Below are 16,030 nucleotides of genomic sequence, written 5' to 3' on the forward strand. Positions count from 1 at the left end.
TTCCACAATGAGATACCAATGGGGGTGACCATTAGGTCAGGAATCTTATTTTCTCAGCTCACCAACCCCTGCAAATAAATTCTCACCAAAAGGAGAGAAAAGCCTCATTGATTTGACAAGCGATCAGACACTGCAGTTGTCATTTTCCCAGCAGTTGCTAGCATATTTTTGCCTGGTGTGCGAGATATGAATTTCCCAACTTAACCTATTGAGCTCTTAAAGGGATCATCCCTTTTTCATTTGCATCCTTGTGAGGAGTAGAACTTGCGGCAATGAGACTCTGAAAGCAAACTATGCTTTAAGATAGCATTAGTTGATTTACAACAAAGTTCACACAGGGGGTCTACTTTGCTGTTAATAGTTGGACATACTTATTCAACCCGCAAGAATGTGGTTTTTCGCCCCCATCAATACCCATTTTAATTTGTAGAACACATCTTTACAAAGTTTGTTTGTTTTTCTTTATGAATGCATCAAAACCAAACCAAGAGAGGCAATGAAAGCAAGAATAACTGCATTCTTCAGTGAAAGAAGTCACATTTTCAGGACTCTGTGTTGACACATACATTGGGTTTTCATAACTTTTTAAAATACTGCACTAATGTAAAAAAAAAATAAAATATCTTTATGCTAAATTCCAGCAAAGTGCCTAAATTCTACTTGTGGTTCTAGTGAAACCAGATCAGTACTGGAAGGCAAAGTATATCTTACTCCATGCTACCCAAATCCACTTCACCCCTAAGAACTGTAGCTTGAAAATTCACGTTAGATTTGTTTGGGAGTTTTTGGAGGGAATATCTTAGAATGATCCAAAATTAATTTATTTCCTCATGTAAAAGCATTGACTTTGCTGACATTTTTACAGGGAAGTTCTTTGGGTCTGTTTTCTGACCACAAAGATTGCCTGGTCCCTCACTGAAGAGCAGTTAAGAGCCTGCAGGGATGCAAGCTCTTGGTCTAACTGCCTTCTCCACAGCAGGCATAGCAAGGCTCTGAAGCCGAGTTCCCCAGAGTCACATCTTTGCTTTTTTCAATAAAAACAAAAGTTTGATATATAGAAATTTTTCACATCATTAGAAGCTTGTCCCCACCCAGTTCTAGACACTTTCTGAAGAGCTCACCAATACTTGAATTGTATGAATAATACTTGAATACACCAGCTTGAATACAACTACTTCAACCAGCCCAGATTATGATTTGCAAAACCTGTAATTCCATCCAGCCATCCTTTATTTAGTTCCCAATAATAAAACTGCATTAGGTCTCGCTTAATCTGTGGTATAATTATTATTCAGAGAAATAATGGCATCCACTAATATGGCAAGCACTTATGCCATCATTTCAGTAGATTTTTAAAATATTATATATTTTAAAGAACGGTCAACATGTCATTAAAAATAGATGAGAAGTCAGGTAAAGCCTCACCTCTGTGCTTTACACGTCATGCCATACTTGGTCTAGCCTAAGGAGTTTTATGGTCAAATGTCAGAAAAATTGTAGTTGATTATTTTGGTAAATTGACAGTTTGCTAGACTTAATATCAAATGCTTTTAAGCATCTTGAGACCATTCTTTATTAGTCAGTACTGTACATTTTCTTACTAGTCTTATCTTTGGAGTATGCTGTTCCAGAAATTCTAGCAGCGTATTGAGACATAAAGTCTGCTTCCAGATAAGCCTGGATGGCTTAAAATGTCTTCTTTTTTCACTCCAGATAAGTGCTCAAGTGCCCAGTACCACCAGAATGCCATTTTATTCCTTATACATCTATTAATTCTAGCTTTGCCATGTCCTTGCCTACAATATTCATCTCCCTGGACTACAAGCAGTCTCTAGATCGGACTGACTCTCAGTTACTTTTTCCAGGGTTCTTTCCTCTGTGCATCGTATGTGATCCCCTTACCAACACACTCTTTTCAGCTGCTGCTAATTCCCTGCTTCGATTTCACATCCAACGCTCTTAACTACAACATATAATTTTAATTCAGATGACAGTGCTTTTAGAGCACTGACGATTTAGTAGGTATAAGAGACAAACACATTCTAGCAAACGTCAAAGAATATGGATTCAGTGCTCAAGAGTATTCTGAAAATAGTTAACTGTGGATAAAATCCTGAAATCAGTTTTCCCTTGGAAATCTCAAACTCTCAGGAAAAAAAAAATTAGTTCTCTCTATTCCTTGCAAAAGTAAAAAAAAAGGTGTCTTCATTAAGCAATTTAAATAAGCACTTTCAGATACTTCCACTGTGTAGCGCTAAGGATTTTAACTGCAAGTAGGCTAGTACTATCTGTCAGGAGAACTTCTTTCCCCCCGAAGTCCATTTTTTCTCTGTCTGCTGTTAAGTTACTATTATCTTCTATTCCCTGTAATAATGGGCTTAAGATCAAGTGAAACTGGAAATGGAAAGAACAGTGAAAGATGGCAGACTTGAAGGGGTTTTATTGGAACTATGGGTTGCTCCTAAGGTCAGAATCAGTAAGTATAATTAGATTCCTGGCATTTACAACAAATGTAAAGCAGCTCTGAGATCTCTTTTGTGTGCATGTAATTAAACATGCACTTTTACTGCCCTCTGCAGTATTGCAAAGTGACTTTGATTCTAGCACATGAAAGCTGATTGAAAGACCGGGTGCAAATCTTCCTCTCTATATTGCACTCATATTTCTGAAAACGACGTGTTTTTCAGAAGAAATGGGACAGCCCCTTTCTAAAGAAACACAGAAGAAAACGTTGTTTTTGCTAATAATTAGAGCCATTCCAGTACCTCCCAGGAACTTTCTCAATAGAAACTTGGATAGAAAGCTCCCAGCATAGACAGCTGAACCCCAGTTTAACCCACAAAGTAAGTTCCAACCTTCCAGTTAAAACTAAGTTATCTTGCAAGTGTATGAATCAGCACTATTTGGATAAATTTGTTTGCTTAAACACAATCCAAGAGAAGTAAGTGGCAAGCTCAAAGAACAAATAGCACCAGTAATCCAAAAATACAGTGGGGCCCAGAAGTCAGAGATGCTAGATTGGGATTCCTTACATGTTTTGTATTTAGGTACTACCCAGATGCCACAAAATTAAATACTACATGTATGGGATAAATTCTGCTCGGCAATACTGCTTGCACTCCTAACTAATTTAAGTATGTAGATTACATCCTAACTACACTGTTTTCTTTGAAAATAAAATGGATTTTTGACAGTTCCCAAAGTAACTTCAATCTCTTAACTATTTATATCTATTATTTTGCCAAAATTATCCCTATTTGTCAGGAAGCACTAAAAAGGTTATTCTTAAACACATTTTGAGAAACCATAAACAAGAAAATACAGAAGAGTAAGAACTTCCAGTAAGTTCAAAATAATTTCAAAAGGGCTCTTTTACCAGTTTTGATAAAGAAATGCTTGAACCCCCAGCAGATCCATACTCAAGCATATGTAGCTGCCTTTCGTATACCTTCCCTCTATACCAGGGGGTTTATCTGCATTAGCAACACGACAAAGGAGATAATCCTGAAAGTAACTTTAATAAATATATGCATAAAGAAAATGTTGTTTGAATGGTATTTTTGACTGAAAAACGGATTGATGAAACAAAGATGGTTGTAGCTTGGCTTCCTTAAAGAGGCTTAAATCGTTGTACTGTCAAGTCTTTTTCAAAACATCTGTCCTGCCCCCTCCAATTTTTGAGCTAGCTTTCCAGGTATTTAGCAAAAAGGTACATATGGTCATTTAAACTTTAAGTGACAACAGCTAAGTAACGAAGGAAGACCAGTTAATGCCTGACTGAAGGAAAAGTTGGGAAAGCTTAGCTCTTAAACATTCTGCTTGCCACACTATCAGAACATGTATACCAACTACTACCCAGTCAAAACAGATGGAGCTTTAAATTAGCCATAGCTAAGGCTAGTGTCAGTTAGTCAGGCATGGTATGAAGGATGCTGAAAGAGGACAAGACTTGGTGTGAAGAGAGTAAGAGGAAACATAAAACAGAAGGCACACATCTATAAAAAGAAGGGTTGACAGGTTCTGCTGCCTACATAACAACCTGTTCATTTTTATTTTTAAAGGAATTTAACCTAATAAGTCTACAGTTTGACAGCGGTACTTGCCAATTCTCCATCAGAAGCAAACTCCACTGTAGGCAGCTATGCACAACCGAACATATGGATGTTATTTTTCCATGACATTACCAGACATTAACCTAAATGCATGATGTTATCCCACATTTAACCACTGGAGGGCTTTATTCTATTGCAAAAAAAAAATAATGTTGCTTCCAATTCAGTGTTCAGGAGCTTTGAAGAAACATCCAAACTCAGGAAACACGAGAGCTCTCTTTAAATGAAATCCATAAAACTAAGCTCTTTAAATTAAGCTCTTCCACAAACAGCTACTGATCATGGACGAGCTACATTTCTAGGCTGAAATGTTTTACCAACATGTACCTCGTTCCTGGGCGAGCATGCAGGCTGAACAGCACCTAAGGTTTGCTTTTAATGACGCCAGCAGAATTAAGTTATCTGTAAGTTAGCTGAAGCACGTTAGAGGAAAACAAGGGATAAATTAGCACAGAAAAAGAACAGTGACATAATCTCTGAAAAGCAGAAGGATGGAACTGGCGGAGTGCAGCACAGTGAAAAGCAACACTCAGCGGGGCAAGCAGTTGTGTGTGCAAGTGCAATGCTCAGAAAGCAGGAAAAAAAATCATTCTACTGCCTGTTCTGATACTTAGGTACAGATTAACAAACCACCACTCCCTGCCTGCCCTAAAAATCTCACCTAATCGTTTCTCTTCTAGCACAGGGACTCCAATATTGCCTCATTCTGGTTCTCCACATAAAGTATTAAAGTTAGTGATTCTCTCCAGGATTAGTTAAAGCAGTACTTTATGGCCCGTGTTACTCAGGAGATCAGATGACATGTATCTGTTAGTACCTCAAAACTTAAGTTCATTTAAGATATCCTGAACAGCCTGGGTGTACCCTTGTAGAGTTCTGCCACTTTATTTGTGCAAAATGTAGATACATCCTGAGGTTAAGAACAGCATGAACAGAAGCCAATTCATTGACCAGCTAATTCACTGCATAGCCATTCCAATACAACACCAAACTAGGCAGCTTGAGTATTACTACTGGCTGCAGCAAGTACATAAGCAGCACAAGCACTGCGACATGCAAACTGTGACGCATCTAAATGTCAGCTACTAACCTGCACTTCAAGGTTATGAAGACAGCATCAAGCTCACACAGAATACTGGTTTCCAGGTCTGCAATACCTAGTTTTCTACAGAAATCTTGGCTTACTCATTTCACACTGGGTAAAAACACCACATTGTTTAACATTAATACTTTATTCTACACTGATGTTCAGCTGTGTGAACTATTTGTAGGTTATCTAAGACACGAATGGTTTTGTTCTTGCTTTCATGTTACTCATTGCTAACTTTTAAAACATTCAGAAGTAACACACGTATTCTCAAAAAACCCCACTTTTATGAAAATAGTTCAGTACCATCAGTTGCTAAGGGTAAAGCATCACAGAGACAGAACTGCACTCAGCTTTAAGTGGCTGACTCAAATTAGATGCATTAACCATTACAAAACCTAATAGTAAGTAGCCAGAACTTGAAATAGCGTTCCCAAGTAGCTATATATGCAATTGTCTGTCGGGCCTATCATCCAAGTTAAAAACTGAGATACTCAGAACAGTTACTGTGCTGCCTGAGAAGTCTAGTTTAAACCCCCTTTAGGCATTATGTAGAAGCCTTAAGTAAAGGTATCCAATGATTCTAGTTAGACATGAAAGAGTGTGGCTTGACCTTAAGACCACTTTTATTGAAGGGGATATAGGAAAACAGTTCCAAAGAAAATTGTGGCTCAAGCTACAATTCAGTATTTGACAACAAAAATGCGTAAGAACAACCAGGGCCAATGTGGCCAGAAAATGTGCCATACGGAAAATAATTTGCGGAGGGCAGAGAGGGCTTACTCCAGGTAGTAAGCAAGAAGAACTATCACTTTGATGCCTCTTCTGGAAAAAGACATTCTAGGGAGAGTATCTCAACACCAGAACATAGCTCCATTCTTAACCCCATGCCACAGCTTCCTCATGGAAGTTTCCCCATCAGATCAAGGTACTGGATTTTAAGAGTGCCTAACAAATGAGATAGTTAGAAATATTGCTTACAGCTGGGATGCTCACTTGAGAGTTGAAAAGTTTAAGTGTCTCCACTGAACCTGACAGTGTTTTACAGATAAAACCAGGTGAGATGACTAAACAAAAGGTCCTCTACAATAAACAAGATTTAAGTGTCCACCTAGCTCTTCTAGCAGTTGTTCTAGAGAACAGAACTTGGTTAACAGCTGGTGGATATCTATTAATCTGAACTGCTTCTAAGGAGTCTGCAAAAGGTCAACAACAAGCTTACCCATTATAACAAAGTCTTAAATTCACTCCAGTGGCCTGCACACATAAAAATAGTTTTTAAGGTCTCCCTCAAATTCAGAGGATTATGCTAACACACACATATCCTGGCCTGGTATCAATACCAGTCTCAGATACATAGCTTTCAGTATTTTCCTGCATTTTGTTATCCACGGAACATCACTAGTAGGAAATGAAATTGAAGAGTCATAAGTAAATGCAATTCCATTTATTTTCCAGCAACATCCCATACAAAAGCAATAGAAACATTAACTGCTTTCAGCAGAAAGTCTGTACAGTGTTATCATTTACAACATTTTTATATTTAAAATCAACAAATTAAAAAAAAAAGCAGCACTTTACCTACACATTGTTTTCTTGACTTTATTAACAAATGACTCATTACTATTCACAAATTTCAGATTCAGGCTATTGCTTCTTAAAGCATTATTGCCTTGGACTTACCATACTGACCTCCAATTTCTTGAGAATATTTAATTTCCAATTGTTTCAGAAACACTTTTGCAAATAAAAAAACCAATTTGCCTTTTTTTTTTTTTTCTAAAACCAAAAGGTAAGGCAATTTAATTTTACAGTAAAGAACTGCAGTAGATGAGTTTACTAGTATTAATCAGCAGTATGGTTGTACTACCAACTATATTACTTCAAGTCAGATCCTTGTAGTAAAGCCAGATGGAAAAGCAAGGTAATATACAAAGGCTCCAAAACATGTCCCTACTTTGCTCTTGATCTGTGGGTGGTTACCTGAAATTATGGGGGGGAGGGAGGGCCCAGAATCAGTAAGATCTTGCTGAACAATTTATAATTACTTAAGGATAGCATTGCCTTTAGCTACTGTTTTCTATTGAAAGGTTTTATAAAAAAAATCTGATATACATAAATTAAAAGTTAAAAGAAGTCACACAACTTAATTGTATTTTTACACAGTTTTGGTCCAGAGAATATATAGACCAACCACAACTTAGAGAACAGTCTTCAACTTTGCTCAAGCTTTCTTACTGTTAACAGTTTATGAATCAAGTTAAACTCTCAAATTTAAAAGAAACTTCCTCTAAAACAGTTTGCACTAAACTATTTAACTCACAGTATCGAAATCTTTAAGTGGTTCACTCAAACACACTTCCAAGTTGAATTCACCTTCTGCTTGATAGTCAACATGTCTAACTTTGGTGGGAGTGCCAGAACAGGTATCCTGGAATTCAAAGTCAGTTAATAATTAGTAGTTAAATACAGGTTTGTTTATGCAATAATTCATTTCACTTCTGTAATTCATTTATACAACCCTATAACAGAGGCTTACGAACACTTTAAAGGCCATACAAAATCCTAAGGTTAGTCTTAAAATTGAAGAGATTTAAAGGAAGGCTTCTGCCCATTCAACTACATTCTAAGATTTCTTGCAAATGTTTTAAGGATCTATATATGCATACATTAAAACATTATACAGATTCAATATTAATCAGAGAAACAAATCCAGTAAGAAAAACATTACTAGATCTTTAGCAAAGGTTACTGCTCAGCTGTACTAAAAACTTTCTGGATATAAAAAGAGCCTACTTGAAAAAAATCTGAGTGAGCCAAGAAAATTACATCCTATTTTAACATTAGATATTGCATTCTAAAGTAGTATTTCCACTGTACCACACAGTTTATAACTGACATGCTTTGAACAGATAAATTTTCTTTTGCAGGCTATGAAAAGAGATGGTCACTTAAGTTCTAACTCTCTGAACTCAGACTAGAAACAAATATTGGCTATAGCTGGGAAAATGTCTGAATTTAAAGATTGCTCAGTTCTATAAACAGTCCCTAAACACAGCAGATTATGGAATTTCTCGTGTATTCAAGCTGCTCTGGATCTAATTCCAAGTAACAGACTAATTATTAACAAACATTTATGCAAGTGAGAGAGACGCTTACATCGTTATCTTGACAGCTCGTTTGAGATTCAGTAGAATTACTTCCAACAGATTCTGTTTCCATCTCACCAAGGTCAACAGGGCTACTGTAAAATAATTAACAAGTGTACAGTTTAAAACAAATGCAGTTTTTTAGTAGCAAGTTGCATTTTGTAGGTAGGCGTCGTTCTGAAAATGATCAAGAGCAAAGAGACCTACGGAGATTATAGGGACTGTGGTAGCAAACTGCAGAGACCAAACAGAAGAGCAGGTCAACTGGCCAAGGACAAAATTGAGGTCTTGAGACTGAATATGGCAGCTTGTCAAAGTCAAATACCCAACAGTCAAACAACACCTCTATACAAATGAGGACAAGTGTTATGGAAGAGCAAGGAATTAAGTTTTTTTCCCCAGAAAAAGATTTCATCAATTTGCTTTGCAAGGTAAGATTTAATATCCATTATACATAGAACTAGAGTCCAGCATTTGAAGCTAGACTAGTATTTCAACACCAACGTACACAGTAGGCTTCAGGCTGAAATACCAACTCCTCTCATGATTACAAGTAAAAGGAAGCTAAAAGTAAACCTTGATTTTTAGATCCCATTGCTTCATTCTGGTTTTAAAATCAGCACCACTGTTAGGGAAAAACAGTAGTTTATTACCACAAAACTTTCCTGAGGAGTTAGTTACATCCATGTACCTTTCATTCTGTAGTCCCACAGCTTCAGTTTGGATGTTCCCTGATTAGCTTTATTGCTTTCTATAGAGGAAAGTAACTAGTTATAGTATTCTACATCTTCTAGAGCAGAATACCACAGTAGTTTGGACTGTGAACGCTTGTGACCATGTTTTTAATTTAATGGCACCTTTAGATGACTTTACAAATACTTCTGTCCTCCTCTCTGCTCAAGAAACAAGAATGTTTACCACTGCTCTTGAACTAGCAAGTGAGAAGGCTGTAAGGCAGCTTCTTGTACATTGTATTGGTCCAAGCTCAACATTCATGAGATCTGTCAATTAGTGAGAACTCTCCAGCACTACTGATACCACAGATTAATCTGCAGACTGCTCTGAAACAGTCAGCTTGCCTCGATGGTGTGATATTTTCTTTTACAGAGCGCTGCAGAATGAGCTCTGATTTCACCCAGTGGACATACATTAAAGAAGTGAGGGATATCTATGCATGCCCTTGCAAGGACAGCGGGTAAGTCTAGTCATCCCAACAAGGTCCAGAGAGCTATTACGTATTTTGACCGAGAAGGAACTTAATAGCACTAAGTGTGCACAAGTAACTAATGACAACATTCAGCAATCACCGACTCGTCTCAAAAAGGGATATGCTGGTTTGGGTGGGGGCTTTGTGTTTTGCTTTTTTTTTTTGGTTGGTTGGTTGGTTGATTGTTTGTTGGTTATTTTACCATGAGATTTTATATATTAATTTCTATAAAGGTATCTTGAGTACTGCATACATACATTTCTTGCAGTTCACATCCTTCTTCAGCGGGTGGATCCCAGGAGTGCAATGCAACTTTCCATAGTTTAATTTGCTGGTCCCATGACCTACGGCTGTACTTCTTAAATTTATTTGGAGTTCTGGGATGAACTCCTGGTACACGATGGCATCTGTTCAGACATTAAAAATTCATTAATACTTTTCACACAGACATATCATATAGCTTTGTTAAGACTGATTGCCTGCTATGCAGAATTTGCTGGGTTGTAATGAGCCTAAGTGATTATATTATTTATGAGAAAAGACTACTGCACAATTCCAGCACTCAAGTGAAAAGCTGTCATCTCCGTATGAACATTTTAGTTTTTCTGTCTTGAAGTCAAATGAAACAAAAAAAGGATTATCAGTCTTAGGTCTGAAAACTTCAGCATGAAATTTCTGCATATAACATATTTCAAACCTAAAAGCAACTACAGTCCGTTTTGTCTTTTCATTTACTAATGAGAAAATTGACTGCAAAAAGGAGTTTCATTTCTTCTAGGAAAGAAGCATAACCAAAAGAACTTTCACTTTCATTTCTGCAGCACGAAAATTTGAAGGGCTATTCCTCATGTACCAACTAGTAAAAAAAAATAATCCACATCTGATTGTTGTATCACTTATCTGTTAAAAAAAAAAAAGGTCTTAGAAAGTTTGTATATACCTTCTATTTGAACACCTCAGGTACCAAGTTTAGTATGTTATTATGCTTATAAAGAACAGATATGACTTACAACTGAACATTTAGTTTTCCAGAAGCAAAAGCAGCTTACCTAGGAACTTCTTTAATGTACCTATCATATGCAATTGTGTTTTTTCCGTAGTTTATCTGTTTTTGTCTTCTCATCAAAACCACTTCATCTGTTTCAAGTTCTACTGTCACAGTGGACTCCTTTGAATCAGAACTAAAGAAAAAATATTGCAGATTTAGGACTGCTAGAAAGCAAGCAATACTCAAAAACAAATCCACGTGTAAAAGATTATAAAGAAACATGTTAAAACTTTCCAAATGAATGCTTGGGATGTTACTGGACTATGAAGTTGGAGCAGACTTAAGATGAACTATTTCAAAATGAGCATTTCCAGAAGCAACATGGTACATGTAAAAACTCAGACCTATTGTTAGGATTTTACGCAGCTAAGCTAGAAATTTAACCTACCTTCCAGAGGATGACTTCCTTTCTCTTGTAAATTCATTGATCAGGAGTCTTCTTCTGTATCTGTTGGAGTTCAAATCAGTATTAATAATATACAAACATGTAAGGCTGCACTGTCACAGCTCAGAGTTGATTTTACTTCTCAGCTAAGAAGCAGTCTTGAAGAAGTCAACCCACACACCATAAACACCCTTCCACTACGGAACAGATGTTTCAGTTTTCCCCTGGGGAAACAAAAATAAAAATCTGAGGACTTTCTTTTCCCAAGTCTTTTCCCTAAAATCTTTTTATAGCAATGATATGCAAAACCAGTAATTAATGAAAGGACATTCAAAGGAACTCAATCTAAGAGATTCAGGAAAGGATTCTTCCAAAAGGGAGATATTTAGGGATACACATCAACTCTACAGAGAGCATGCTACATCACTCCTGTAGGACTTAAGCTAAAAACTGACCTAAAAGCAGCAGACAAGCAGCTAAGGCCAGTCAGATTTTACTACAATGGTGAAGTTAAAAGTCAATACAGATTTTACAAGACAGCTACCGTTTCCCCTCCTTTTCCCACTTCATCTTAAACACCCATGGGTACCTTGCAATTTCTTTGTTAACGCTGGTCCTCATTTCATCTTCTTCCACTGCGGTTCCCCAGTCTGAACACCGGGAAAGGGGTCCTGGGCCTTTTGGTGTTGTAAAACTGGAAAGAGGGGAAAAAAAAAAAAAAAAAGAAATAAAAATACTCTACATTAAAAATTTATTTTATTGTATTTCCCATCCCTAGCATTTCTCCATTCACAGCTTGATAGCTACTTAATATATTAATTTAGAGTACTCACAATGGCTGTGAAAATCTTGCATTGTTCTAATAAAGTGTCAGAATTGTAAATTAAGCATCAGTTGAGAGTTCCAGCTTGAGGTTGTGTGGTTTGGGAATTGTTTTTGTTTTCTTGAAAACTTTATGTAGATATCTATAGAAACATACCACGGCAGCATGTAGCCTAGGCTACACTTTCAGTAACTTTAAGCTAGTATCCTTCAGAAAAAGATATATGAAATACCAACTTTACTCATTTACTTACTTATTTTCACTCCACTAAGTGAGTTAACAAATATTTATTTTTTTCATGATTGTAGACTCATTAGCTATATAAGAGACAAAAGTTAGAACACGGAATTAAATTATGCAGCTAATTAATTAAAATTGCACAATAGCACCAGGAGTTTCTCCATGTGAAAATATACCTAGTAGAGAAGGCAAAGGCACAAAAAGCAGTGAAGTTTTAGGCGGTAAACTGAGATTTGCTATGACTTTGCAAACTGGTATTTAACAGATTTAGACTGTTGCAGACGAATAAGCTCATATCCCTTCCCAGCCAACAATAGTTGCCTACATTCAGATTACTGAATAAGTTTTCCAGTTTCTGTCCTCCTGATGACCAATTTTCCTAAAGTACAAACTCAAAGCCGTATCCTACGGACCAGAGCTTTCTCAATAGAACTGGAAACGCTCTGGAGACTTACCAGGATTCTGCGCAAATAAGTCCCTTGAAGTCACAGAATTAGATCCATCTGCGCTAAAATCAGTTCCAACTCCCTCCCTGCTCCTAGCTCAGAAACTAGTTTGAATTTAACAAAAACTTTGAAGTAGTGCAAACTAAAAGTTCTTTTTAGATGAAACCCAGTCACCAACTCAGAAAATTTAAAGACCCATAGCAAACAGTACAGGTTGCTCTGCAAGTATCTTTTCAGCCTCCAAGGATTTTTAGCATTTGCTTATATTCATTTTTAGCTTTGCTGAAAATGCAGGCTGCATTCAATTATTGCTCTCCCATGGTAGAGAACAGCTCAATTCCAGCTGGTTAGTCTCACCATCTGAGCTTTTTCCTCAACACTGCGTCATACCTTTTTGTACTTGTTTGATTCTGTACCTGTGCTTTATATACAGAGAATTAGGGACAACATGGAACAGCCTACAGCTTTTTCTCTTGATTAATTTGCTCTGTGACAGTACTGGTGCCAGGCATAATAACCTTAGCCGTCTCTTCATTCATCCCCATGTGCCATTTCACAGTTGGCGAGAAGATCTGGTGCTGTGCTAGGACTGCAAATGGCGCTCAAACTCTGCCAGAGGTGCAGAAAAGCAAGGCTATGACTGCTCCCAGCTCTATGACTGAATCTGTTGCATGATCCAGCTTCCACCCTGATCCTTTTCACATTGTAAAGTTTTATTTTGACAATGTTGAATTGGCATAAACAAAGAGCACATTTAGTGCAGGAAAAGAACAAGTTCAGAGCTGAATCCAAACTAAATCAGAAAGAACACCTGTTCAATTCAATACCGGAAGACACACAAAAGCATTGCTTATTTGGGATGGAACTGATGAAGCAAGCTGTAAAGTTTCATCTTTGTACTCCTATTCAAACATGCTTCCTGAAATTACAATATCCAGAGTAAATGAAGTTAATTTGAGCCACTGACCAATGTCTTCCCTGATTATTATCAGCAAAGAAAAATGGGTAGTTACAGGCACAACCCACCTCCTTCTAGATTAGAAATCTAGATTCAATCAACTGGGTTACAGGCGACAACTCCCATACGCTGATAAAAGGGACCGTGGCATGAATAGCTCAGCTGTAGGCAGGGATATCAAATAAGATACTTTGACTACATTGAAGTTTACCTATGCTGGGCAATGGTAAGGAAGGCAGCGAGCAGCAGTATGAACAGAGTGAGTGACCCCAGAAGCAGACCCCACCACACATGTGCTGACGTGTTTAGATACAACTTTTCAAGACTGCCTGTACTGCCTTCAAAAATATGAAGCCAGATGACTTTTAAGACTTGAATTTTTAATTTGTCATCCTGTTTAGTTTCACCACAATGTATATACAGCCTATACCCACAAATAAACATAGCTGCCTTGGTGCAGTTATTGCTTCATGATAAATGGCAGTAAGCAAGCATAAAATAGGACAGAAAATGATGAAGAATGTAACTAAAGACATAAGAACGAAAAATCGTTATTCTTAAGAAGTGACTCCAAGATAAGAACACTGCACTAAATTCCTTTCCCTCCTTTAAGATCAGCATTTATGGTAGACAAGTGATTTATAAAATAGGCAGGGCTTGAAAAAATGAGTACAATAGTCAATTCAACAGCTCCTGATGAACAAAAGAGCAGAGAGTTGTCCCTATTGCAAGTGCTGCCTACCTGTCCAGCCTGTTGTCAGATGGTCTGTACTTGTTTTCATCAAAGACAGATGAATTGGATTCATTCTGTTTTCTCCGCTTTCCATCTGCGCCACGTTTCCTTCCATGGGACCAGCGAGGTGGAGGCTCTTGTGGGCTGGCAGCAGACAAGCCAAAACAACGTGTGTTAGGTGGCTTTATTTTATTAACCTCTTTGAAACACAGAATGTTTTAGGTTGGAAGGGACCTTAAAGATCATCGAGTTCCAAGCCCCCTGCCATGGGCAGGGACACCTCCCACTAGAGCAGGCTGCTCAAAGCCCCATCCAGCCTGGCCTTGAACACTTCCAGGAATGGGGCATCCACAGCTTCCCTGGGCAACCTGTTCCAGTGTCTCACCACCCTCACAGGAAAGAATTTCTTCCCAATACCTAATCTAAACCTACCCTCTTTCAGTTTAAAACCATTACCCCTCCTCTTATCACTACAGTCCCTGACAAAGAGTCCCTCCCCATCTCTCCTGTAAGCCTCCTTTAAGTACTGGAAGGCTACTCTAAGGTCTCCCCAGAGCCTTCTGTTCTCCAGGCTGAACAACCAACAACACCCCAGGCAGACATGGTAGTTTATTTACTAATTTTACTTCAACATATCAAGCTTAGCAACACTGTGGGCCTTAAGAGTCCCTCAAGGGAGGCTCCCCCCGGAGGGATACTCCGCGATCAACGGCCCCACACCCTGCCCCTCACCGCCCGCCCCCGCAGGCAACGGCGGCAACGGGAGACCTGGGCATTTACACCCCTTCCCCCCCGGCGGGAGCTTCAGCCCCGCTTCCCTCAGAGCGGCCTGGCCCAGCTTCGCTGTCGCCGGGGGACCCACACCTCAGCGAGGGGAACATGGCGGACACCGGCCGGCGGCCGTTGGGGCGGGGAGGCCACGCGCAGGTGCGGGGAGGCCTGAGGGACAGGGAGGCCGGGCGGCTCTCCGCTGTCCGGAGAGCGAGGAGGGATGAGCACCGGTACCCGTCACCTCAGCCCGAGGCAGCCCTACCTGCTGTTGGTGCCGCCGTGCGGGCTCCTGTGGCGGAAGGACATGGCGGTGGGTGCCCTCGGGAGGGGGCTGGAGGGAGAGCCGGGCGGCGCGGCGGACCGGGAGCGGCGGGAGGCGAGAGAGAGCAGCGCGCCTGCCTGCCTGCCTGCCTGCCTTCCCGCTCAGCCCCTTCGCATCTCCCGCCGGCGCTGACTGACTCCGCCCGCCCCGCTCCGCCCCACCTCCCCGCCGGGCCCCTCCATGGGGACAGGTACGCGGGGGGAGAGGGAGGAAAGCGCAGCCACCACCCCGCGTTCTCTCCCCGCCTGCCCCGCCGAACCGGATCCGCTGGTGACCGCGAAACAAATACGCTCCCCGCCGCGGCGCCCCCAGCCCCGAGGACACTTACCTTACCCCTTCTTCCCCCCCCCCCCCCCGTCGGTGTAATGGTTTAGCCCGCTCCGCCCCGCCCCGGGGCGTGTTGGCGGGAGAATCGAGCGCGGCGGCGCGCGGTTTTGGCGCGCGCTGGCGGTGGGGCGGGGCCGGGCCGGGGTCCACAACACGGGGAACGGGCGGCCCGTGGTGAAGAACAAAAAAACAGCCGGAACAAAGGGATAATTACAGAATCACCGGATCGCCTGGCTCGGAAGGGACTTTTCAGGTCATCGAGTTCAACCGTCAACGTAACTCTGAGAAAACCACCACTAAACCGTGTCCCCCAGCACCACGTCTACCCGGCGTTTAAATACCTCCGGGGATGGTGCCTCAACCACCTCCCTGGGCAGCCCATTCCAATGCCTAATAACCCTTTCAGTGTAAACGTTTTTCCT

General features: G+C 40.0%; 1 protein-coding gene across 1 annotated transcript; it reads right to left on the reverse strand.

Moving 5' to 3' along the window:
- Nucleotides 1–6,633: 6,633 nt before the first annotated feature.
- On the reverse strand, nucleotides 6,634–15,400 carry SLBP (stem-loop histone mRNA binding protein). Its single transcript, XM_074147829.1, has 8 exons — nucleotides 15,222–15,400; nucleotides 14,198–14,332; nucleotides 11,578–11,682; nucleotides 10,992–11,051; nucleotides 10,605–10,736; nucleotides 9,813–9,962; nucleotides 8,359–8,443; nucleotides 6,634–7,630 (listed from the first exon to the last, which is right to left on the reverse strand). Exons 1-8 carry the CDS (start codon nucleotides 15,263–15,265, stop codon nucleotides 7,514–7,516), a joined length of 828 nt encoding a protein of 275 aa, XP_074003930.1. The 5' UTR covers nucleotides 15,266–15,400; the 3' UTR covers nucleotides 6,634–7,513.
- Between the last annotated feature and the right edge of the window lie 630 nt (nucleotides 15,401–16,030).

This window comes from Numenius arquata, chromosome 5 (assembly GCF_964106895.1).
Source record: "Numenius arquata chromosome 5, bNumArq3.hap1.1, whole genome shotgun sequence".
Taxonomy (NCBI): Eukaryota; Metazoa; Chordata; class Aves; order Charadriiformes; family Scolopacidae; genus Numenius; species Numenius arquata.

Coding starts and splice junctions, on each gene's coding strand:
- SLBP (XM_074147829.1), bottom strand. CDS start 15,265: ATGTCCTTCCGCCACAGGAGCCCGCACGGCGGCACCAACAGCAG. Junction 14,333..15,221: donor CACGGCGGCACCAACAGCAG/GTAGGGCTGCCT, acceptor GTCTGCTGCCAG/CCCACAAGAGCCTCCACCTC. Junction 9,963..10,604: donor TACATTAAAGAAGTTCCTAG/GTAAGCTGCTTT, acceptor ATGTCTGAACAG/ATGCCATCGTGTACCAGGAG.